At 38.4% G+C, this 23,429-nt stretch overlaps 3 protein-coding genes across 3 annotated transcripts; 1 reads left to right on the top strand and 2 right to left on the bottom strand.

The window, feature by feature from the left end:
* Positions 1-599: 599 nt before the first annotated feature.
* LOC134658108 (uncharacterized) lies at positions 600-15,605 on the bottom strand. The gene is made up of 14 exons (XM_063513750.1): positions 15,489-15,605; positions 15,162-15,339; positions 14,676-14,771; positions 14,001-14,083; positions 11,778-11,967; positions 9,959-10,093; positions 9,209-9,297; positions 8,255-8,370; positions 6,527-6,743; positions 5,607-5,745; positions 4,472-4,605; positions 3,645-3,786; positions 1,846-2,060; positions 600-756 (listed from the first exon to the last, which is right to left on the bottom strand). Exons 1-14 carry the CDS (start codon positions 15,533-15,535, stop codon positions 606-608), a joined length of 1,932 nt encoding a protein of 643 aa, XP_063369820.1. The 5' UTR covers positions 15,536-15,605; the 3' UTR covers positions 600-605.
* A 1,584-nt stretch (positions 15,606-17,189) lies between these two features.
* LOC134652532 (trafficking protein particle complex subunit 2) lies at positions 17,190-17,985 on the top strand. Its single transcript, XM_063507720.1, has 3 exons — positions 17,190-17,313; positions 17,463-17,612; positions 17,756-17,985. The coding sequence occupies exons 1-3, from the start codon at positions 17,224-17,226 to the stop codon at positions 17,933-17,935; spliced, it is 420 nt and encodes a 139-aa protein (XP_063363790.1). The 5' UTR covers positions 17,190-17,223; the 3' UTR covers positions 17,936-17,985.
* Positions 17,986-18,711: 726 nt separating this feature from the next.
* LOC134656211 (uncharacterized) lies at positions 18,712-22,340 on the bottom strand. The gene is made up of 4 exons (XM_063511748.1): positions 22,173-22,340; positions 21,838-22,083; positions 21,438-21,587; positions 18,712-18,846 (listed from the first exon to the last, which is right to left on the bottom strand). Exons 1-4 carry the CDS (start codon positions 22,255-22,257, stop codon positions 18,779-18,781), a joined length of 549 nt encoding a protein of 182 aa, XP_063367818.1. The 5' UTR covers positions 22,258-22,340; the 3' UTR covers positions 18,712-18,778.
* Between the last annotated feature and the right edge of the window lie 1,089 nt (positions 22,341-23,429).

Here is a 23,429-nt window from a genome sequence, read left to right as displayed (position 1 = left end):
CCCTTTATAAACAAACCGCCTTGTTGCATCTATGTCACATTTTATTGTCTGTGAAAATGTGTCAAAAACAGTTTAAGGCACCGTATGTGTAAGTTACTCTGTGGTTTACGAAAGGCGCTAGTGCTGCACTCTGGCGGCAGAACATTGCAGTAATACTCCCTATTTACTAGATAACGCCTAAAGAGTAGGTAGAAATTCTACTAATAAAACAACACTCTTAAGTCTCTTAAATTTACAAACAAAACTTATTTAACTCAAACAAAATTTTGGTGGTAACTACTGGGAATTATTTTTCCCAGTAGTTACCAGTGGTAAAAGGTGGGAAAAAAACTCCCAGTAGTTACCACTGGTAACAAGTTGGTGGTAACTAGTGGGAATAACCCATCTATTCCTAAACAAAACTACAAGTACACATAACTAAGGCATATACGCATAACGCATAGGCATTAACGTTTATTTTTATAGTTTTAAAGTTTTAGTTTTATTTTATTTTATTTTTCTTTTCTTTTCTTTGTTACCTACTAATATAGTTTTGTAGACAAAAATATGGATACCTGGTGTCTGAAATAAATATTTTCATTTTCATTTTTTTTCATATACACAGGTTATTCGGCGAGGCCGGCGGTGTTTTTCCACTGTGCGAGGCTCTCGGCCACCAGCTCGGCCCTCGCTGTGTAGGCCTCCTGCAGCATTGTGGGCAGGTTCTCCTTCTGCGAGCGGATGTACTCGTGCATGGCTGACAACTTCGCCTTCCAACTGGAACATAAATTATATCATATTAGAATATTGAGGTATATGCAAGTACTTAAGTGAAACAACCGGCTCTGATAGTTGCTCGTTTATTACTGGTAATTGTACATTACAAGTAGCCGCGCCTGTGTGCGTGCGGACGCACACATGCAAATACACCACATTTCTCCACCGTTAATTGTAAGACCTGCCAATAGAATAAACAATACATCAGTATTTAATACTACCTAATAAGTGTAATAAATATGCATAGACTATGAATCCTCTAGACGGAGTTTAGAGCAATTATTTCATGAAACCGATGCTGCCAAAAATACTGGGGTGCGGGGGACGAGGTGAGCGAGTCCCGTGCCGTGATTGGTCCGTTCAAAGACACGGACGTCACACAAAGACACTTTGACTCGAAGATGGAGTAAAACTACCGTATATTTGTGGCAGAGGGGGTAGCGCTACTATGCTCAATCTGGAGGATGTCTTGTCTGTGTAAATATGATATTAGAATAAGAGGGCTTTTAAATCTATGTTTTTAGGGTTCCGTACCCAAAGGGTAAAAAACGGGACCCTATTACTAAGACTTCGCTGTCCGTCCGTCCGTCCGTCACCAGGCTGTATCTCATGAACCGCGATAGCTAGACAGTTGAAATTTTCACAAATGATGTATCTCTGTTGCCGATATAACAACAAATACTAAAAATAAAATAAAATAAATATTTAAGGGGGGCTCCCATACAAGAAACACGATTTTTTTGTTGATGGTGCGGAACCCTCCGTGCGCGAGTCCGACTTGCACTTGGCCGGTTTTTATTTTCATGTTTGTAAATAAGAAATTAATTTTGTCTATAAGGCAGTCCATTTATCAAAGAGTCTGTCGATATGGATAGCAAAAAGAATCGAGTGTATAGAGGCTTATAGTCATAGTAAATTTTGTAGTTAGAGTAAATTTACTGTCATATTTTAACACAGGATTAAAACTTTCATCTTTTTCTCTCTAAGCCTGTAATTTGACAGTGTCTTCGGCCTCGTATTACGTCGCGGCGGCTTCTCCAGCGGCCTCGGCCATCTTTGTCTTATAATTGTACTTTATTTTATACTTACGCTTCATCCTGTTTCTTCCAGAACACCATCTCCTCATGCACCTTCCTGAACTCCTCGGCTTTTTCCTTGTACGCCTGCAGCTTAGCGGTGGCTTCGGCCTCGTATTGCGCCGCGGCGGCCTCTTCAGCGGCGTCGGCAGTGGTGTCGGCCTCGCGAGCTTGTTCCGCTGCGAGGATTTTCCTTTTGAGGTCCGCTATTGCAGCTCTGGCTTCTTCCTGTTACAAAAATACCAATTTACACAAATGTCATTGTTACAATTACAATCAACGTAAAAAAATAAACCGAATTGAGAAGTTGTAGCTAGAGTTAAACCAAGATAAGTCTGCAACGATTTTGATAGCACACGCAGTGCAAGTGTTATTTTAAACGTCATACTTCTATGACTTTGTGACGTATAAATAACACTCACTGCGTATGCTATCAAAATCGTTGCAGACTAATCTTGGTCTAAATAAATATGATTCTATATATTTTGGTGTAATAGAAGCTAATTTTCAAAGAGCACAGAATTGTACTTCATGAATATGCTATACTATACCGCGGAAATATTGGGAAGTCAGAAAAATATATTTGCATGGTAAATTAATAAGCTCTCGTATGCTGATCCGCGCAGTAAGTTATTGAATTCGAAATAATTGTTAATTAATCCACTAACGCGGATAATTAGGTTAAATAGCCCATTATAAATTGTTGTTAAAATGAACTTATCTCAATTTCTGATAAATTTCATGAGAACCGGGTCAATAGTATGGACTAACTATATTCACTTTTATATTCACTTTTAGAAGACACTCGACTCTAAGGGCCTCTTGCACCATTCACTAACCCGAGGTTAACTAGTTAAACCTTGAGTTACCACGGTTACCAGTACAATTTGACACTGGGTTAACGGTTTAACCGGTTAACCCAGGGTTAGTGGGATGGTGCAAGAGTTTTCCTTTGCTGGTTAAAGATAAAGATAAGATAAAGATAAAAGATAGTTTATTCAAGTAGGCATAATTACAATGCGCTTATGAACGTCAAATAAAGCTAGGTAGACCGGCTCCAACCCTACACCTCTGCCCCGAGAAGATTTAAATCCCCCCTCAATTGGAGGAGGGTATCCCATTATGGGACCGGCAACAAACTCGGCGGGACACATCTTTTCAAAAATAATTACATCTTATAATTAACATGCATTACGAGAAAATCAGGAAAAAAAAATACAATTTAAATCACTATAGAATTCATGCAATTATACACATAAGGTGTAATAGAAATTTGATTTAGAAAATATACATATGTACATGGAATCATACAAATTCGTAGCTCTTTCAGAAAACATATCAAATTCTTACAAAAGGAAAAGAAAATAAAGTTATTAAAAGAAATGGGAAAACATATTATATAAATCTGATTGATTATTATGAATTACCAACATATAATATTTGATGTGTTTTCCTGCTTACCTGAGCTGTGTCACCTATAACTCTATAAAAGGTTGAAAGTTCAACGTAGGCATAGAGAAAAAAATACATAGAGTGCTCACTCCATACATCAGTTCAGACTATTAATTTCAGTGTCAACATCTAGCATCGAGTAGCGGAACTATCAGTATTGCTACTTGACAATAGATGTAGCACCGACCGGAAAGTCTTATCTCAACAGCATAAGACTTTCCGGTCGGTGGCGACATCTATTGTCAAGTAGCAGTACTGATAGTTCCGCTACTCGATGCTAGATGCTAATAGTCTTTTTGGTACTAAAACTGATGTATGGAGTGAGCACTCTATGTATTTTTTTCTCTATGACGTAGGTACCAGTTTAGCCTGTCGCTGCGTGGCGAGGTTGGAGCGACACCTGGTGAGCTGGGCTCGGCGCTGTGCGAGTTGCGTGGACAGCTGCCTCAGGGCTTCTAGGGCTGAGCTGGCTGCTGACAAACTGGAGGGCTCCATTAACTTGCTGAAAAAAAAAAAAAAAAAAAAAAATGTTTATTCAGAGATCTTTCTTATAACTAATTACATATATTCTTCTGCCAAACCACAGAGTGGTTTGTTGGCAGACGAGGCTCCTTTATGTATTTGCAAGCTAGGTAGTTGATAGGCAACTTAAACTTAGGTATCTACTTAACCCTTTACCTCATGCGCAGCCCTATATAGCAACTATTAAAGTTCATTTTTAAACAAATACTTTTTATTTATGACATGAAGTAGGGGGTAGGGGTAAGGGGGGGGGGGTAATAGAAACGCACACTTTACAACGCTTACTTACCACAGCTTAAGGTTTAACAGAGATTCAATAATATAATATACTAGAGACCTGGGGCGAAGCACAGGTAAACCTTAACAAATTATACACCTGAACGTTCGTCAAGGACCACACTTGTTAGGTGAAAGCCCCATGAAAATCCGTTCAGTAGTTTGTGAGTTTATCGCGAACATTATACAAACAGACAGACGGGGAGGGGTACTTCGTTTTATAAGATGATGCCGGTACTTTTTTTGCCATGCTCTGAAAGTGTATCGTTGTTGTTCTAAAAAGTGTGCATAAATGATACGTTTAACTCTGGTGAAAGGCATCATTTCAGCCTCGGACTATTCTCGGCAGAAATGAGTGCCTTTCAGGCCTTGGTTAACAATCTACTCACGTTTCGTCGACGGCCAACGCGGCCAACTGCGGGAACTGCGCGCTCAGTTGGATAAGTCCCTGCTTGTATTCCACGCAACTGTCCAGAGTTTTCTTCTGCCACAGAGCCAGCTCCGTTTCTCTGCTATGCACCATCTATGAGCATATAGTTTGTCAAAGGACTGTCTCATTTCAAACATAAACAGAGAGAATCACACTGTCTTTTGTCTTACACTAGTACTAGCACCCAAAAGAAAAGGATGAGTATAGTTTTCCTGGTTGTTACTGACTGACAAATTGGTTCGACTAACTATATTAATCTTTCATGTAATTTGCATTGTTTTAACATGTAGCAAAACTATAAAGTAAAAAAAAACTTCTAAAATAATTGGCCAAATATGATCATATGATTTCTAGACGTCCCTTTAAAGAAATTTATTTTTTTTGCGTTTCGCGTTAGATCCCTGTAAACAAGACCGCCTTGATGCATCAATGTTATATTTATTCACAACAAATTATCTGTGAATTCTTGTCAAAAAAACTGTTTAACCCTTAAATGCATGACTTTTTCTTTTTGCCCGAAATTAATATATGTATCACATAATTGTTTGCCGATTCTAGGAAAAATAAAAAAAAAAATATAACTTCGATTTTCACTGCGAAATCAGTGTTAGAAGTTGAATTGGCTAAATCATATTTATGTAAATATGTAATTTTCTGTAATAGATATATGAATTTTTTTACTACCATTAGAAAGGTACACTATTTGTGATATACCTATGATAAAGTTTTTAAATATAAAATAATTACAAACCCCGAAATGACATACTAAAAATCATCAACTTCCAGGTTTTTCCAAGTTTTCCGACATTCCGTCTATAAACAAATGTAATTTTTATAAATTAAAATACTGCGTAAATTTATGTAATGATTCGGAAAATTTATTAGTTTTACTATTGAAATAATATATAGGAACAAATAGAATTTGTTTAACCCTTAATCTGTGAGCTGTCGAATGCTTTGTAGACATTTGGCAACACTATGCAATTAAGGGTTAAGGCGTAGTATGTACAAGTTACTATGTGGTCTAGGATGTGCGCTAGAGCTGCACTCTGGCGGCAGAACATTGCAGTAATACCCCATATTTAGAACATTACCTTAGCAATCTGATCGGCCAGAACCCTCTTGGATTCGTACACACGCGCCGCGTAGTCCACCTCGTCCAACAGACGGCCACGCTCCTCCACCGTCATGGACTGAGACTCCAACTCTTTTCTCAGTTGCGCCGTTTCAGCACTGGAAATGACACAAGTTGCCTTTCAAAAAAAGTAATGGTAGACTCTTCCCTTAGATATTATAATAAATCCTTGGCTTAAACCATTCACATCACATTTTACTAAGAATTAGCCTGTTCTTAAAAACTCTGAATTAATAAATAAGAATTAGGTGATTTTTTTTAATTGAAAACACGTTTACATGACGTTATGCGCCATGAAATAATCTCATTGGCCTTATTTCTGGCCACGTACAACATGGCTCGGCCATTCTCTACTCACACTAGACCTCTCTCTAGGCCTGCACGAGTTAACTCGATGGCTTACCTTTACACACGTTGATTATGGATGGCTCAGAGACGTCAGAGGAGTCATTTTCTAGGTTTTCAAGTTAAAATTTGTAGACATCTCCCAAGGGCTCAAATTTGAGCCAGAACGCTTATGGTGACGTCACACACGTGGGAGTTGACGGGTTAATGGTTTTAACATGGAAAGTGTTTTTAACTTTTTACTTATATAGCTCGTGCAATTATGGCGTCCACAGCCTTAATTTCATTGGGTTATGACAAAGGATTCATTTTCTAGGTTTTCGAGTGTAAATGTGAAAATGCATTATTTATGGATTTCAACATGGATGAATAATGTGGCTTTCTATGAGAGAAGGGTCCTTATTGTACTTCATCTGCCATAAGGACTTTTTTATCAGAATTTATATTGGAATTTCAGATGGAAACGTCCTTATTGCACTTGAAGCATAAAGATCCCCTTCTGTGATGAAAAGCCACAAATGTTTTTATAGTTACGTGGCTCGTGCGATTTCGACGTCGACCGCCTTGATCTCATTGGCCTTGTCCCTGGCCTCGGCCCTGGCGGCGGCCAGCATGGCGCGTCCGTTCTGTATGTTCATGCGAGTCGCGCGCAGCGCGTGCACGAGCGCGTCGCGCCGCGCCGCGCGGCTCGCCTCGCTGGCTCGAGCGCACGCTGACGACTCCATCTCTTCGGATAAGGCTTGCTCCTGTTCTGATTGTTCAAGTAAACTAATATTTAAAACACTGATTTTAAGAGGAAAGGGGACGGCCGTTTCTCCATACAAACGTAGTCCCCGTTTTCCTCTCTGGATATTGACAGTATGGAAAATATTTTTACATAATAGGATGTATACAGGATGGATTTTCTTTTTGGGTCAGCGAGGGCAGCTCCCGGATCCCGTGCTGCTACGAGAAAGCGGTCTTAGAAGACCTTCCCTCGATTTCAAATTAATGAAGATTGGCTGTTACAGATTTTGGAAAAAACATACAGGGTGCGAGAAAAAGATCATTTTTGACAAACTTTTTTTTTGATGCCAATCGATCCCATTCCTATTGAGGATCAAAAGCTTGTATGGAAGCAAAAAAAAATTTCATATTCATATTCATATTTATTTATTGCAACCATGGTATTTTTATAGATATTACAATGTTTGGGTAGTTCCACATGGACCCTGGGAGGGCATAGCAATATTATAGGAATATTATTATTTTCCGGCTAGAAAAGCCACAAATCGAGGAAATCTTTTCCCATACAATTTGTATGAAAATGAAAACTTTTATTTTTCACATGCTATTTTTGTATGCCAATTGATTCCATTCCTATCCAGTATCAATAGTTTCTTTGGGGTCAACTTACGGTAATGTACTAAAAAGCCACAAATTAAAGAAAACTTTTTCCATACATTTACTATGGACAAAACGTGAAATTTAATTCACATTTTTCTATCTGGCCAACTAGTCCTGTTACATTTAAGGACCATAATACTGTATGAAGACATTGCTGTAGGACTGATGGGACAGATAGAAAATAGTGAATAAAATTTCACGTTTTGTCCATAGTAAATGTATGAAAAAAGTTTTCTTTAATTTGTGGCTTTTGAGTACATTATCGTAAGTTGACCCCAAATAAACTATTGATACTGGATAGGAATGGAATCGAATGGCATACAAAAATAGCAGGTGAAAAATAAAAGTATTCATTTTCATACAAATTGTATGAGAAAAGTTTTCCTCGATTTGTGGCTTTTCTAGCCGGATTTTTTTTTTGCTTCCATACAAGCTTTTGATCCTCAATAGGAATGGGATCGAATGGCATAAAAAAAAGTTTAACAAAATGACCTTTTTCTCGCACCCTGTATGTTTTTTTCAAAATCTGTAAAAGCCAATCTTCATTAATTTGAAATCGAGGGAAGGTCTTCTAAGATCGTTTTCTCGTAGCAGCACGGGATCTGGTAGCTGCCTTCACTGACCCAAAAAGAAAATCCACCCTGTATTAACCATAGCCCCGCCCCTTGTTTTTTTAATGCCCTGGATGCCAGCCCTTTAAGCCAAATCTCATAGAAAAAGGGGCAAGCTATGACGGCGCCATCTATGCAAACCTTTGACAGTTGCCAACCCCATTACGCCCCTATTGGAGTAAAAGAGAAAGATCGCCACAATTTGCACATTTCGGTTTTCGCGGTAGACCCTCTAGATTAGGTCTCACGGTCGTGAGATACTCACGTTTGATAGCCTCTTGCAACTCTCGTATTTTGTCATCGTCGGTTCCGAGCAGCTGTTTCAGTTGTTGCAGGTACTCCTCTGTTAAATCGTCGTACTCGGCGTCCGGCATTTGGAACCTGTGCCATAAATGTTACGTGACAAAAAGAAGTAATTGTTTTTTTTTTCTAAGTTAATCAGCTGATGATCATCGTTTGTCCCTCTCTATGGCATAACGACAGATAGGGACAAACGACGATCATCAACTGGTTAAGTTAGCAGCCGTTTATGAATAACGCCAATCAAAAATAACTGAAAGCTAGTTAAAATAAACAAAGCCAAACATCATCTTCGCGTTGTCCCGGCATTTTGCCACGGCTCATGGGAGTCTGGGGTCCGCTTGGCAACTAATCTCAGTAATTGGCGGGGGCACAATTTTTTACGAAAGCGACTGCCATCCGACCCTCCAACCCAGAGGGGAAACTATAGGCCTTATTGGGATTAGTCCGGTTCCCTCATGATGTTTTCCTTCACCGAAAAGCGACTGGTATCCCTAATCCAATAACACTGAGTGGTGGGCTGGCCTTATATAGTTTCCTATATAAGGTTCATCCACATATTACGTCACAACAACAGGGGGAGGGGGGATCATACCAAGTGTGACAGTACGTATTAACGACCTATATTTTTCCTATGAAAAAGTGTAAGGGGGTCTAACAAAATGTGAATGTTGTGTGATGTTAATGGACGACCCCATACGAACCTGATGAAGCATTTGCGGAGGTAATGGACGACCCCATACGAACCTGATGAAGCATTTGCGGAGGTAATGGACGACCCCATACGAACCTGATGAAGCATTTGCGGAGGTAATGGACGACCCCATACGAACCTGATGAAGCATTTGCGGAGGTAATGGACGACCCCATACGAACCTGATGAAGCATATGCGGAGGTAATGGACGACCCCATACGAACCTGATGAAGCATTTGCGGAGGTACTCGCGCCTCAGTTGGCTCAGCTCGTCGTTGTCCACGTACAGCCACTCGCCGCTCACGGGCGCCTCCTATATCATTACATCAAGGTGTGTCACACCATACAAAAATATAAGTAAACAAAGAGCGGTAACTCCCAAGTTAACACTCTTTCTTTACGTATATTTCTCTATGGTTTTATTATTGATAATGGAAGCAATTCACTTGCACGTGACTTTGTCCCAGTTGCAGTCGAGACTGTGGGACCTTGGGCTGTGGAGGCTAGGGACTTTGTGAGGGACAGGGATGCGAGCCTCGGTCCGGATCGTACCTGGTCCAACAGATCTCGTTAGCCATCCAGCGCGGTAACGCTGCCAGCGTAATGGGGTTTGAGCCAGGTACGATTCGTGACAGTTATTTTGTTAAACTTTTAATGACAGAGCCTGTTGCTTGAATGTTACTTGTATTATATAAGTAAGAAAAAAAAAGTAATCTACCGTTTTGTGCGAATTTGCGCCCTTCCCACTCTAACCAAGTATCAAAGCTTTCTCAACCCTAGTAAATGTGTCATATACTTCGTTCTTTGTATAATACACGGTGTTTTTCTTAAACTCCGTCAACTTCGGGGTATGGCTGAGTACATTTAAGGAAGCTGAACAGCATAGTAATTTTTTTTAACTTACAATATGTTACTTTTGGGTCAAAGTGTATCCTGTATGTATGTATAAGGGACCACAGAGTAGGATAACTTACGATTCGCTGCAGCAGATCCAGCAGATAAGCAATAAGAGCGAGCGCCTGCGGGAAGGCGTGTAGCGTGTTGACGGTTTTCAGCCAGGACTTGGACACAGTGCCCGGGTACAGCAGGCGCTTGCACATGTGAGGGAGCTACAGAGGATAAATAAACGGATTAAATATAACATAAATTTATAATATAGGTAATGTTAAAACTTTTGCGTTTTGAACACGTATTAAAGAAAAATACACTTTGCACTTTACTGGAAACAAGTAACTGACAAAAATATTTTTTTCACCTCAGCAGCTCGAACAAGGGTAGTTTGCTACTTAAAAACAGTGAGCAAAATGAGATTTTCTCACTGTTTTTAAGTAGCAAAGTACCCTTGTTCGAGATGCTGAGGTGAAAATTTAATTGTTGGTATATCTTAAGAAAACATGAGTGAATAGAGGTAAGTGATGAAGGAATACATTTTTCGGGTTCTGTAATATGTTCTCACTGCTGAGGTGAAAAGTTTTGTGAACTACACGAGATCAAAGTTATTTACATTTCGTGCGCTTTTGAGTCCCTTACTACGCTCAAGATTCTAAATTAGCGACGAAGCGAGTCACGAGCGTAGCGAGTGAATCTATTATAGAATCTTTCGCTTGCACGGGACTCAAAATAAGCACTCGAAGAAATATCAAACTTGGATGATCTCTTGTTGTACAAATAACTATTGGAACACACTTTTATTGCCGAGTACTCAAGTTTGCACGTCTATCGAGTACTTCTCGAGACCTTTCAAATGAGCCACGTAAGAGTTCCTTTGGCTAGCTTCCGACTGCATCATCAGATCAGCTCCACGTGAGCATATTATTGCATCGTCATCGGAAATATGGAAGTGTGCGAAATTTCAGCTCAACAGAAACCGGGAAGCGGTTCAAATTTAAGTCGGGGACAAGATTTGCAGCACCATAGGTACAAAGAGATATTGGTACCTATATACGCAGGGAAGCTAAATAAAAGTGTGTAATAAAAATATAGTCGCTTAGGACCACCTAGAGCGTCCGCGCTATGGAAAATGGCGTCGCTGCGCAGTCGCGCCAATGTCGCGTCGATCAGCAGCCATAGAGTTGAGTAGAGCTGGCAACATACGTCCAGGTTATAAATATAAATAAATAAATATTACAGGGACATTCTTACACAAATTGACTAAGCCCCACGGTAAGCTCAAGAAGGCTCGTGTTGTGGGTACTCAGACAACGATATATATAATATATAAATACTTAAATACATAGAAAACAACCATGACTCGGGAACAAATATCTGTATCATCATACAAATAAATGCCCTTACCAGGATTGGAACCCGGGAGCATCGGCTTCATAGGCAGGGCAGGGTCAGTACCCACTAGGCCGGACCGGTTAGGCTGCTTACAGACGAGCGACAGTACGCGACACACTGTCGGCGACGGTCGCTGACGACCGCCTGTGACGGCTATCGGCGACGGTCGGCGACGGTCGGTGATAGCTGTCGCGGCGTCGCTCTTGTGTCACAGCACGCAGTTGTCGATGTGTAGTTCAAGAGATAGTACGTATTTTTTTTAAACAATAATGCATCAGCATCAAAATCGTCATTACTCATTTTGAAAAAGAAAATACCTGCTCTTTCTTGAACTACACATCGAAGACTGCGTGCTGTGACACAAGAGCGACGCCGCGACAGCTATCACCGACCGTCGCCGACCGTCGCCGATAGCCGTCGCAGGCGGTCGTCAGCGACCGTCGCCGACAGTGTGTCGCGTACTGTCGCTCGTCTGTAAGCAGCCTTAGCCGGTCTGGCCAGGTTCCGTACCTTGTCGACGTAGTTGTCGTTGTTGAGCTTGTCGTCGCCCGTGATGGCGGTGAGCAGCGCGCCGGCCACGTCCACGAAGCGCGCGATGGTGAGCGGCCGGATGAGCGCGGCGCCCGCCTCGCCGCGCGCCGCCAGCGCCGCCTGCACGCGCGCCAGCTCCGCGCGCTGCCACGCTACGTTCGCGATCGGTCTGTACGAGGGGACTCGCATACACTAGGAATCCTCTACACGGACTTTAGAGCAATACGCTACATGACTCATTTTTTTTATGGTATCAATCGATCGGGTTTGTTTTTAGGATCAAATGTCTATATGGGACCCATTGCATTAAAGTAACACAAAAGACAGAGATGAATGGAACAAATTGGAGGAGGCGTATACCCAATAAAATGGGGTTCCTATCAACATTTAATTATTAAACGCACAAACATTAAATTAAGTATAATTAAAATAAGTTAAAATAAAAAGGTACAGTACAGGTAAGGTATAGTACATACTTAGAATTAGTTATATTAATGAATTAAATTTTTTCATTTATTCTATGTATAGGTGAACCAGGATCTATTGAGGGTGCGCCATGTTGCGGAATTTCACTGGAACTAATTTTTTCATACTACACTGAATTGTCACCCTATACATGAGAATAACAGCGCCCTCTTGACAATTATCATATATTACTGGTCAGGCTATACCTAAATGATACGTTTGTAAGTAGTTGATAAGAAAATAAAGAGGCTAAAAAAAAAAAACACAAAAGTCAGATATTGTAGTCAAAGTCCGACAGTCGCACTTCACTCGCGAAACGCCCTATACAAAACGGCCAGGGGCCGTGACGTCATCGCCCATCTTGTAGTATGGACAAAACAAGAAAATTGCGTTTTTGTCGGTGAAATATTGCGTTTATGTATATAGTTGCTATACAATATTTTTTTGGATGAAATGTAAGGAATCGAATGGTACCCTTACTTTTATCGTTTTTGGAAGTTAAAAAAAACTTAAATTTTGAAACTTTCAGGTCCTGTAATTTTGTCATTTTTCAATATTTTATTTTAGTATCCACATTATTGTGATAAATTGCTCGTTTGCTATCTATTTTACTAGATTTTGTTATAAAATTCAACATGTGTCATCATCCGTATTATTTCATGAAACCGATGCTGCCAAAAATACTGGGGTGCGGGGGGACGAGGTGAGCGAGTCCCGTGCCGTGATTGGTCCGTTGGACGTCACACAAAGACACTTTGACTCGAAAATGGAGTAGAACTACCGTATATTTGTGGCAGAGGGGGTAGCGCTACTATGCTCAGTCTGGAGGATGACTTATCTGTAGGGACTCATTACTTGTTTCACTGCCAATTTCCTGTATTCTAAAATCCACTGCTAACTTATACTTTAGTTTCGGCACGTATTTTTTAACCGGTAAACTAATTAATCGAATTTGGGTAGTTTAAAAAAATAGAAATGGGTACTAAAATTAATAGTTTGGCAACTAAAACGGACCCTTCAAATATATCAATATGAGTTGTATTTTAATGCCGTTACAGCTTTTGATTATTTTTAGGCAGGTATCAAGTATTTATTTGGCAACTGGATTATTATAATGGAGACCATTTCTGAAGCACATTTTAAAAAGAAAACGGCTATCTATTAATTCAAAAATTGAGTTCTTTAAAAAAATTGTTTGGTCATCACACTGTCAACCTAACACGCTCCTCCTCGCTTCGCTCCTCGTCGCACCTATCTGTTGGCTCTGGCAGGACACAGTGGTAATTATTGAAATTAGTAAATAAAAATTGAAAAATCTAATGGTATAATGGCCATTAGGTGTTTCATGATTAGGAATTTCGACTATAAGTATACTGACCATTGCGTATTGGTAAATTAGTTTTAGGTGTTTTGTGTAAAATGTGACCAATATTCATTAAATTAGCTGCTTTCATGTTAATGCTTTCATAAAATGCCATCGACAAATGCTTGCTCAAAAAAGGGTCTTCGTATTTAACAACTTTCCAAAAATACATGTTAAATATTAAATATACCAATTTTTTTGTTATTTTTCTTTTTAGATAGGTGCAACAGATATTCGGTATTGGGCCGAATAACAAACAACATTTGACCGAATAACAAATATTCAGCAAAGTGACTGAATAGACCGAATACCAAATATTCAGCAAAGTGACTGAATAGGCTGAATACCAAATAATACTATACAAGTAATCTTACCTTTGATCCTTGACAGTTACACAAGCAAGAGCCCTGTCAAGAGATGCTTCCCAGCCCCGGGATCTGTCTCCTGATGGGGTGCGCTGCAAATGGGACACACAGATGTAGTGCATAATTGTTTTCCATTGTACATTCGTATTTGTCATGCTACTTCGGTCAACCTCAGTACTTTTTGTACTGAGACTGACTGAAATAGCGAGACACGTTGGTACGTTTCCGTGAAAATGTGATAGAAAACAATTACGTACTACATCTGTAACAAAATTGCTAAAAGGGTATTTTGTAATGGGTTATTACCACTGATTCACTAGCACGTTATCTTTTAATATTTTTGGATATTTTAGTGGAGTATTCCAAGATATTTGTAAGATTGAGTTTGAGATTTTTACAGTTTATCAGGTGACAACCAAAACTGACTAATTACTGCCCATAAGTTCAGAGTTATATAGATCCATATGGTAGTACCAAAACAAGGTTGATTTTTGTTTTTTTATTTTTTTTTTGCAATTAGTGTTTTGGTAGTCACCTGATGATTTACTTACGGTTTTATGGTTAGCATAAATTATGTTGACTGACTTGGGTAGTCTTTTAGTTATCCCATGATTATGATCACAATGTAAGGTTTACAATAGCATGTTCAAAGCATAGATGTTAAAATCTGTGTTGCAGTCATACCACAGGTGTAGTAGTAGGCCTCAAGTACTGGTTGTTTCTGAGTGGGGTGGTGGTAGGCTGGCCATAGCGGGAGTCTCCTTGCTGGGAGCGGGACCGCTGGAAAATGTTAGTATCATAGCAACATTCAATATTCTGGTTGCGGTCACATCAAGAAATTAAGCTACTTGAAAAACATTGGCAAGAAAACATGAATTTAGCATGATGAGAAAAGGAATGGGAGAATTAATCTGATCAAGTCAGGGAACTGGGGTGACTGAACGCGACAAGTGATTGACAGCCTGCCTGCTTCTGGCCGGCAACGTCTACATCTGATCAAGTACTTAATGATAACAGGACTATCCAACTTTGTTTTTCTTTGTCCCAATACTCCACATATATATACGACAAGTCAGTATGAACTCCTAATATTTAACTGCAGTATAATTATCATTAATCATTAATAAAAAAATAGTATTGCAATTACACAGATGTGTTTTTTTTACTTACCCTATTGACAGGCAGCTTGGTAGCCGAAGCCTCGCGACTCAGCCGGCCGACGGCGACCGCGGCGCGGCCCGGCTCGGCGCTGCTGGACCGCGGGCCCGTACCGCTCGGCCGCCGGGAGTCCGACAGACGGTCGGTAGAACCAACGCGACGGGGCAAGAACGATTGTCTGCCTTCCATTCTGTATTATCGAACATTTTACTCGATATTTTTTCACGATTTCTTGTTGTTGAAGTTGATTAAATATAAAGAAAACTAGTTTTGACTTGGTGTTTACTGTGAATCACGAGATATATTTGTTATATTTGTATGCGTTTTGAGTAAGCTTACCTTGATTTTCGGGGAGCCTGCCCCGGAACAAATCTTGTAGGTATCATTATAAATGATTGTTCACTTAGATATTATAATAATTATAACTAATTCTAAAATAAAACCACAATCACATATATCGCCAACGGCAGTTACAAATTTCAAACTTACTTTACTCTTTGGTTTACAGCCAGAACTTTAACGATGCGTTCATAAATACAAATAATTTAACAAAATCATCAAAAATATAAACTATAGCTGGTCAAGCAAATCTCGGCAGTAAAAAAAGGCGCGACATTCAAATTTTCTATGGGACGATATCCCTTCGCGCCTACATTTTTCTAATTTGCCGCCTTTTTCTACTGACAAGATCTGCTTGACCAAGTATAAAAACTTTTAAATTTTATTTAATTCTTCTACAATTTTCTGCGTTTCATTAATTATTAAAGGCATGTTTGGATCCAAGAGACATAGCTTTACGAAGCTATTGAAATCTGTAGGTAAGTCGAGAGTGCCGGTTTTACCTGCGTGTGAAAATAAATGGTTATTATTATTACAACGCTGTTAAAACATTTAAAAAAATCAAATTAACTTGTGGCGCCACATGTGTATCAATATTATTATACCTATGGCTTCAACAGCATTCTTCATCACCTCTTCTATATTCCGATACTGAGATTCAAATATCTTTTCATTTGTCGTTGAACTGTGACTAATAATTGGAAAATGTTGTCCAAGTTTCTTCAGACTTTCAGCAACGTCGCTTTTAATTTGAAACTTAATCTTCCTTACCTTTATTAATTAAAATCAAATATTGAACATATTTATTGTAAAATATACGTGATATACAGGATATACTGTTGTGTGAAATGAAAGTCGACTTTCAATAAATTTAATACCTAATAAGTACATTAATAATTTAATAAAGCACTTACCTCTTGAGCTGGATTGCTTACAATTAGTATCAAGACGTCGCCTTTATAAAACCCTTTAATTTTATTCTGTAGGCTTAGTGTTTCATATACTTTTGTATTTGATGCAATTATCAGAACATCGTAGACCATTCTCAGTGTCAACTTCGTAATTTTAGAATCGTATTTACTCCAACTACCGTTCCGCCATACCATCAACTTTTCAATCGATGTAGACCACGAGTCTGAAAAATATTTGTTATATGGATTTAATTCAAACTCTATATTTTCATTTATAAAGCAATTTCTACTTACTTTCCATTATTTTACGTAAGTTCTGCAATTTTAAGTACGCAGTAGTTCAATGTTACGATTGTTACAAGTTTTGTTTCATAAAACTTTTTCTGTTTTTTCCCGCTTAAAAGTTTTTTTTATATGAACTTTTTATAATATCTTTTATTTAATTATTTAAATTGAACGCTACCATAGTCGTGACTTGACAGCTCTTGCAAGTATCAAGTCTGTTCTAAAACTAAATGCGTAGGTATATCAAGTAATACAACTATAGCAAACCAATTTGTCAGTAAATAGAAACCAAAAAACTATGAAAAAACTATACTTTTCTTTTGGGTGCTAGTACTAGTGCAAGACAAAGATAGTATGAATCTCTCTGTCTTAAAGCAATTATTTATATTAAATTTAGTTTTACTTTAATGTTTCCGTAATTATTGTTACTTGGTTACCGAACGTTATTGTAGTGTCTGTCAGTCGCATTATTTCGTAGGCGTAAATATTTAGATTTTTTGTGTTTATCGAGCCATAAATCTCTTAGTCCGCCACCCGAAATGGCGGGGACGTACTATTTTGTAATTGTAGGTCATTCGGACAATCCCATTTTTGAGAAAGATTTCATCCCTGTTCCAAAGGAGGTTAAGGTACTTTTTATTTTTTCTGTTGAAAAAACTGCTTCAAAGCAGTCTAAACTTGTTACTATATAAGTCACTCACCTCAATGATTATTACATTAAAAATATATAACACCGATTTAGTGAAGTACTTTTGTTACTATAATATTTATCTTCCAGAAAGAGGACAACAGGCACTTGAACCAGTTTATTGCCCACGCAGCGCTAGATCTCGTAGATGAGCATATGTGGAAGGTCACTAACACTTACCTGAAGTCTGTGGACAAGTTCAACCAGTGGTTTGTGTCTGCTTTTGTCACTGCTAGTCAGGTAAGCCCTATTTTATAAAGGCAGTCCAAATATCATTGCAACCGAGTGATGAATACGTACATACTATATCAATTCAATATCCTGTTTTGGTTATCTTTGTCAGTATGTATTATTACAGTAGTAATATTCAATTTATCCCACAGATGCGCTTCATAATGGTTCATGATGCGCGAAATGAAGATGGTATCAAGAATTTCTTCACAGATGTGTATGAATCTTACATAAAGCTCATGCTGAACCCATTCTATAAGGAGGACACGCCCATCACACTCCCTGCATTTGACAAGAAGGTGCAGTTCTTAGGGAAGAAGTATCTAACATAGTCCAATAGTATTGATATTACAAGCTAATTTATTGTTGAAAGGCTACCCTGCAAGGCAAATGCTAAATGTTTATATGAAGATTTTCAGTCCGCACCATAAAGTCACCCTAGACAATTCTAAGGGTTTGATTTCTTTTTGCAATCTACCTAGTGGCAGATCTGCAGTGTTGGCCACCCTAGGCCCCAGGCCAATATAGCATATGGTATAAGAATATTTATATTATAAAATTTATACTATTTTTAAGTCTGTAAATAGAAATGTATATTAACAGTAACAAATTAAAGACATTTCTTAATTACAAATTACTTTCATTTCTAAAAAGAATTAGTAATAAATATCACAAGTCATTAGAAAACACTTACATATACTATTATATTCATCCAAGCTGAGCTAGGAAAATGCATGCACAATACATCTAGTTCTATATTAATTTTCTTAAACAATTATATTCTAAACTGCAACATTGCATGACATAAAATGTGGTTGATGAGTAGCATTATTTGCATATCATCAGTATCATTTCTATAGACTAACTACTTTCAAGTTTACAAATGTAAGTATTTTACAGAAAATAAGAATATCTAGATAGTTATGAAATTAATAAAATAAGAAAGATTTACAATCTCACATTGGAATACTACAAGACAAGAAAATCTTGTACTGGTAATCTTATTATATAAAAATTATTCAGACAGGCGGCAAGAAATTATTAAATTACAATCTTGAAATTAAAAGTATAGAAAGTCCACAACTCTTATTAGTTTATGTCTAAACATGTTTAATACTGTGTCCAAAAGGTAAAAAAACTAATTGAAATATTACACACTAAGATAATAAATCAACTCAATAAATGTCAGGCAAGCCCAGGTCACTGTCATTTGGATCCGGGTTACTCACGTTTGAGAAATCATCTGTAACAAAAAGAAGTTTTAAAACCCTGTCTCCATATCGCGCGGCAAACTATCGAACATTGGCTCGCGGCATTGCCGCGCGAGCCAATGTTCGATAGCTTGCCGCGCGATATGGAGACGGGGCTTAAGAAGAACATTTCTAAATAAGAGTTAAACTTGTGATACTCTATTGTAACGCCTGCAAGAGTCTTTAAGACCAAGTTCGGCCTGGCCAGCCACATCCAGGCCCATAATAGGCGTAATCCATAAATGCCGAGGTCGCCGTCACTGAAATCGATGAGGAGGACTATATATGTATATATTAAAATTTATTGACTAGTGGAGCATTGTAAATGCGCAGAGCTGTTTTAAGTGTTTTACAAGGACCTGTAATCTATAATTCAGTTGTAACTAGTAGTTCGCCCCGAACTGAGAACTCGCGGTTAACCAAAAATTATATAGAGCCATTGAGTTTGTTCCATGGTCTAATAAAACATGGTCTTCTCTTCCCAGAGTGTCACTTGCCTACGTCACAATAACATTGCCACTTTATTTCAACATAACATGTTACATGGGTACATTATATCTATGGTTAATAAGTTAATTTATTTCTTTATAATTTAATAATTTTCATTTATATGTATTTTATCTTAAATTTTTCAATAACACGTCATTTTTAATTATTCGTTAGCAATATCTTCCGATTCACGATAGAAATTTCAGACGTTCGGGTAATTCTGTTTACACTACTGGCAACACAGGATAGCGCTGTCACATTTGACAATCCGCCATTTTGTCCCTGACCGACCGTCCTTGTCGAACGCGTGTTAATTGTTATTTCCTTCTCGCTCAGTGTCAGCAGTCGCAGTGTTTTCCAAACTTTTCACGTCGTAAGCTTCGTAATTAATGTTTTGTTACGAAAATGGTTGGCTGCTCTATTCGGAACTGTAAGAGTAGGAGTGAAAAGTGCAGTATAGATTTGTTTTATTTTACTATGTTTCTACATGAATAACTTAAAATTAATGCCGTTAAAATAATTTTCACTGTTGGTTAAAATTCTCCCACATTTTAAAGTTTGAGAACCTGTAAACAGCATGATGACGTAGGCAAGTGCCAGTTAGGTCATTCGCGAATCTCGGAAGAGAGTACCAGGCGGAGTATATTATTATACCATGGTTTGTTCATTAAACGTTGCACCTACTTAATTTACTCTGAGCCTACTTAGGTACTCGTATAGTGCGACATAAAATAGTAGAAAATAAATGAGGGCGCCACTTTCTACGTAACTGTCACATTTTTGAAGTAAAATGTTTACACATGGCAACAATTTAGTATGGACATTTTTGAGTTACTATTTTATGTCGCACTATAGGCGGCAATGAATCAAAAATCACGTGGATTTATTGCAAGGTCTGTGTAGCCCTTAACTGTTAGATTTAAGCAGGGTAGGTATTTATTAATACACGAAAACAGATTAGGTACTTTTAACTTGACTGTTGATGTAAATAAAATAGGTACCTATCATACACGGCTGGAATAACACACAATTGACCACGAAACAAAATTACACGCAGCAGGTTGTGCATTTACCCGCCATGATTTTATGTGAATTTTCTGGTAATAAAGTTTTCAGCAACTATGATGGCGTATGAAAACTTTGTTTCATTTAACATTGTAAAACCGTAAGTATTTTTATTTATCTGAATTATGTCGTAGTAGGTACAGACAATAAATACGGTGTTTTAATATTTTGAGTTTTATTTGACTAAGTTCTTTTTTGTGACAATCGTCTCCATGGATATACTTGGTCAAGCAAATCTTGTCAGTAGAAAAAGGCGGCAAATTTGAAAAATGTAGGCGCGAAGGGATAGCGTCTCATAGAAAATTTGAATTTCGCGCCTTTTTCTACTGATAGGATTTGCTTGACCATCTATAAATAATCTTTTCTATCAGATGTTTTTTGTTTGTTTCATGCCCTGGATTAAGACGTTTTGACGAAATAAAGTGAAGCCATATTAAAAAAAAGTATAGCGTTAAGTAATATAGATGGCGCTATTTTTTTTTCGAATAAAGGGCTTTATATACGACTGTCCCTCCCCTGGATTTAAGTCACCATAGAAATTGAAATAAACTGTATCTGTGCTAAGCCGAAATATTTCCTGTCAAATGTCAAATACCTATATTATGTTTATATTATTTTATGTTTATCTTGCTAATTATTTCAAAATGGTAAATTTAAAAACGATATTATAAAAGTGTAAACCGAGCACTTTCATTTGATACTAAACTCGACCATGTTTTTGCAAATAAAATGACCAGAATAGCAAGACCTCTCACAAACAGCTTTTTGGCCTTTTAAGCTCTTCAATCTCAATAATCCCTTGATCGAGCCTGCTCATAATTTAATGACTAAAATATAATGCCCTCGACTACACGTTTATCCAATTTCATTTAAATTAGAACAAATTTACTTAAGTTCTTGAGTATCAAACTATCCTCTGACAGTTCAGCTTAAAAACATCGAAATGCCGGGACGTGCCGCTAGCCGGCCGCGTGTCCCAAGTCGAATGTAAGAACTTCGCTTCGCTTCGCTCGCTCGTTCGAAAACTTACCCGTGAAGAATTCATCTTGATAGGAGCAGTCAAAGTCCAGGCTGGTGCGGCGCGTGTCAGGCGCTGGCGTGCGCGGTGGCGTCAGCGACAGCCGCTTCGGCTCGGGCTCTGGTAATGGTAGGTAGTCAAGCCAGTCTTTAGTGTAATTGTCTGAAATATGCAAATATTTCCTCCTACATTCTTGAGACAAAGAAAAAGATGGTTAGTAAATACAAAGATTGTAGTTAGTAGCAAAATAAATATTTTTTTATGTTTAACATACAGGATTAAATCCTATCACACTTTTTAAGATTTGTTAACCATCAAATTAACCTGTCTTTAAGGTCAGTAAAAACTAACAACTCAATTTGCTGCCATGGTTTTGTTTTGTTTCCATAACAATAAAAATGGGTTTCCTCACCATATTTGTAAACAGGTTTAGTGAATTCCAACTCTTCCAAATTTACATCTTTGTCAGACTTGGCATCAGCGTCGTTGTAGATTAGGGCGCCGACGTTGACCGCCCGCGGCGTGAACGCCTGCCGTATAGGCGTGCTTTGTAGGGCTTTTCCCTTGTTACAGAGAAAAGTCTTCTTCGGTTCGGCGCCCTTTTTCAACGGTTCGTTGGGCTTGATTGGGCCCGTTGAAACGTTTTTCCCCATATTCTCTGTAAATAGACATTACGTTACAGTGAATTTAAGCGTAAAAAACATCCATTACTAAATATTAACAATATAATAAATGATAACAACATACCAATGTTGAATAGCGGTTGGCGTGCGACATTTTTCGTTGGCTGGCGCGTCAGGCTGTCTCCAAAGATGTTGAATAATTCAGACATGATGAATTTTGTCAAAAATAACGATTTAATAGGAATGGAAACTGGAAAATTGTAGTAGATTGCTTTAACGCTCACTTAGTTTGCTTGTGCCTTGGAGGATACAACTGTGCCGTTAATTCGATTCAAATTCAACTTCAAAATTTGTCTGTTGACTTCCATAGACTAATATATTTTTTGTTTTTAAACGAGTTTGCGCTTTTTCCATATTGAGATATGTGTGTCAAAGGTCTATTTGATTTCAAACATAGACAGAGAGACTCATACTATCTTTGTCTTACACTAGTACTAGCACCCAAAAGAAAAGGATGCGTATAGTTTTTTTTTTTCTTATTTACTGACAAATTGTTGTGATCAACTATAAAGTATGGATCAAGGAACTTTAAACTTTTAACGAAATCTCAGGCTAAGGCCCCTTACACACTATCGCACTGCATCGCGACCTTGGAGGGTCACACCCATAAGTGAGAAAGAGAAACAGATATCTCTTTCTCGCTCTCACTTATGGGTGCGACCCTCCAAGGTCGCGGTGCGGTGCGATAGTGTGTTATCACTTTTAGTATAAAAATAATACAGTTATAACACACTACCGTACCGCACCAAGGTCACTGCGTCGCACCCATAACCCCGGCTACACACGTTAACTATAGCTGGTCAACCAAATCTTGTCAGTAAAAAAAGGCGCGAAATTCAAATTTTCTATGTGACGATATCCCTTCGCGCCTACATTTTTCAAATTTGCCGCTTTTTTCTACTGTCAAGATCTGGTTGACCAAGTATATAAATCGTAGCGATTAATCTGTGCAGTCCGATTTGCGCAGTTTTGTGTTTAAAGAACTTTATTTCTCAAAAGAAATTATACATTTAACTTCGTGAGAATACATCTACCGTGTGTATGACAAGTCGTTACGATAATCGTCAACGATTTGTCATACACACGATACGGTAGATAAAACTGCGCAAATCGCTACGATTAAAGCCCTTGCTACACGGTCGCCGACAAGCCTTCTAACCGTCTGTCCTTGGTCTGACCTTGGTCAGTTTTGGTCAAATTTTGTTGGAAACAACTGTCTACACGGTCCGTCCAGACCAAGGCCACGCGGTCTGAGGGGCTTGTCGGCGACCGTGTAGTAAGGGCTTTAGTTACGTGTGTAGTCGGCATAAGTGAGAGAGAG

This window comes from Cydia amplana, chromosome 1, assembly GCF_948474715.1.
Source record: "Cydia amplana chromosome 1, ilCydAmpl1.1, whole genome shotgun sequence".
Lineage (NCBI taxonomy): Eukaryota > Metazoa > Arthropoda > Insecta > Lepidoptera > Tortricidae > Cydia > Cydia amplana.
Note: the sequence above shows the minus strand (reverse complement) of the source record. Positions and strands in the feature narration are given on the sequence as shown.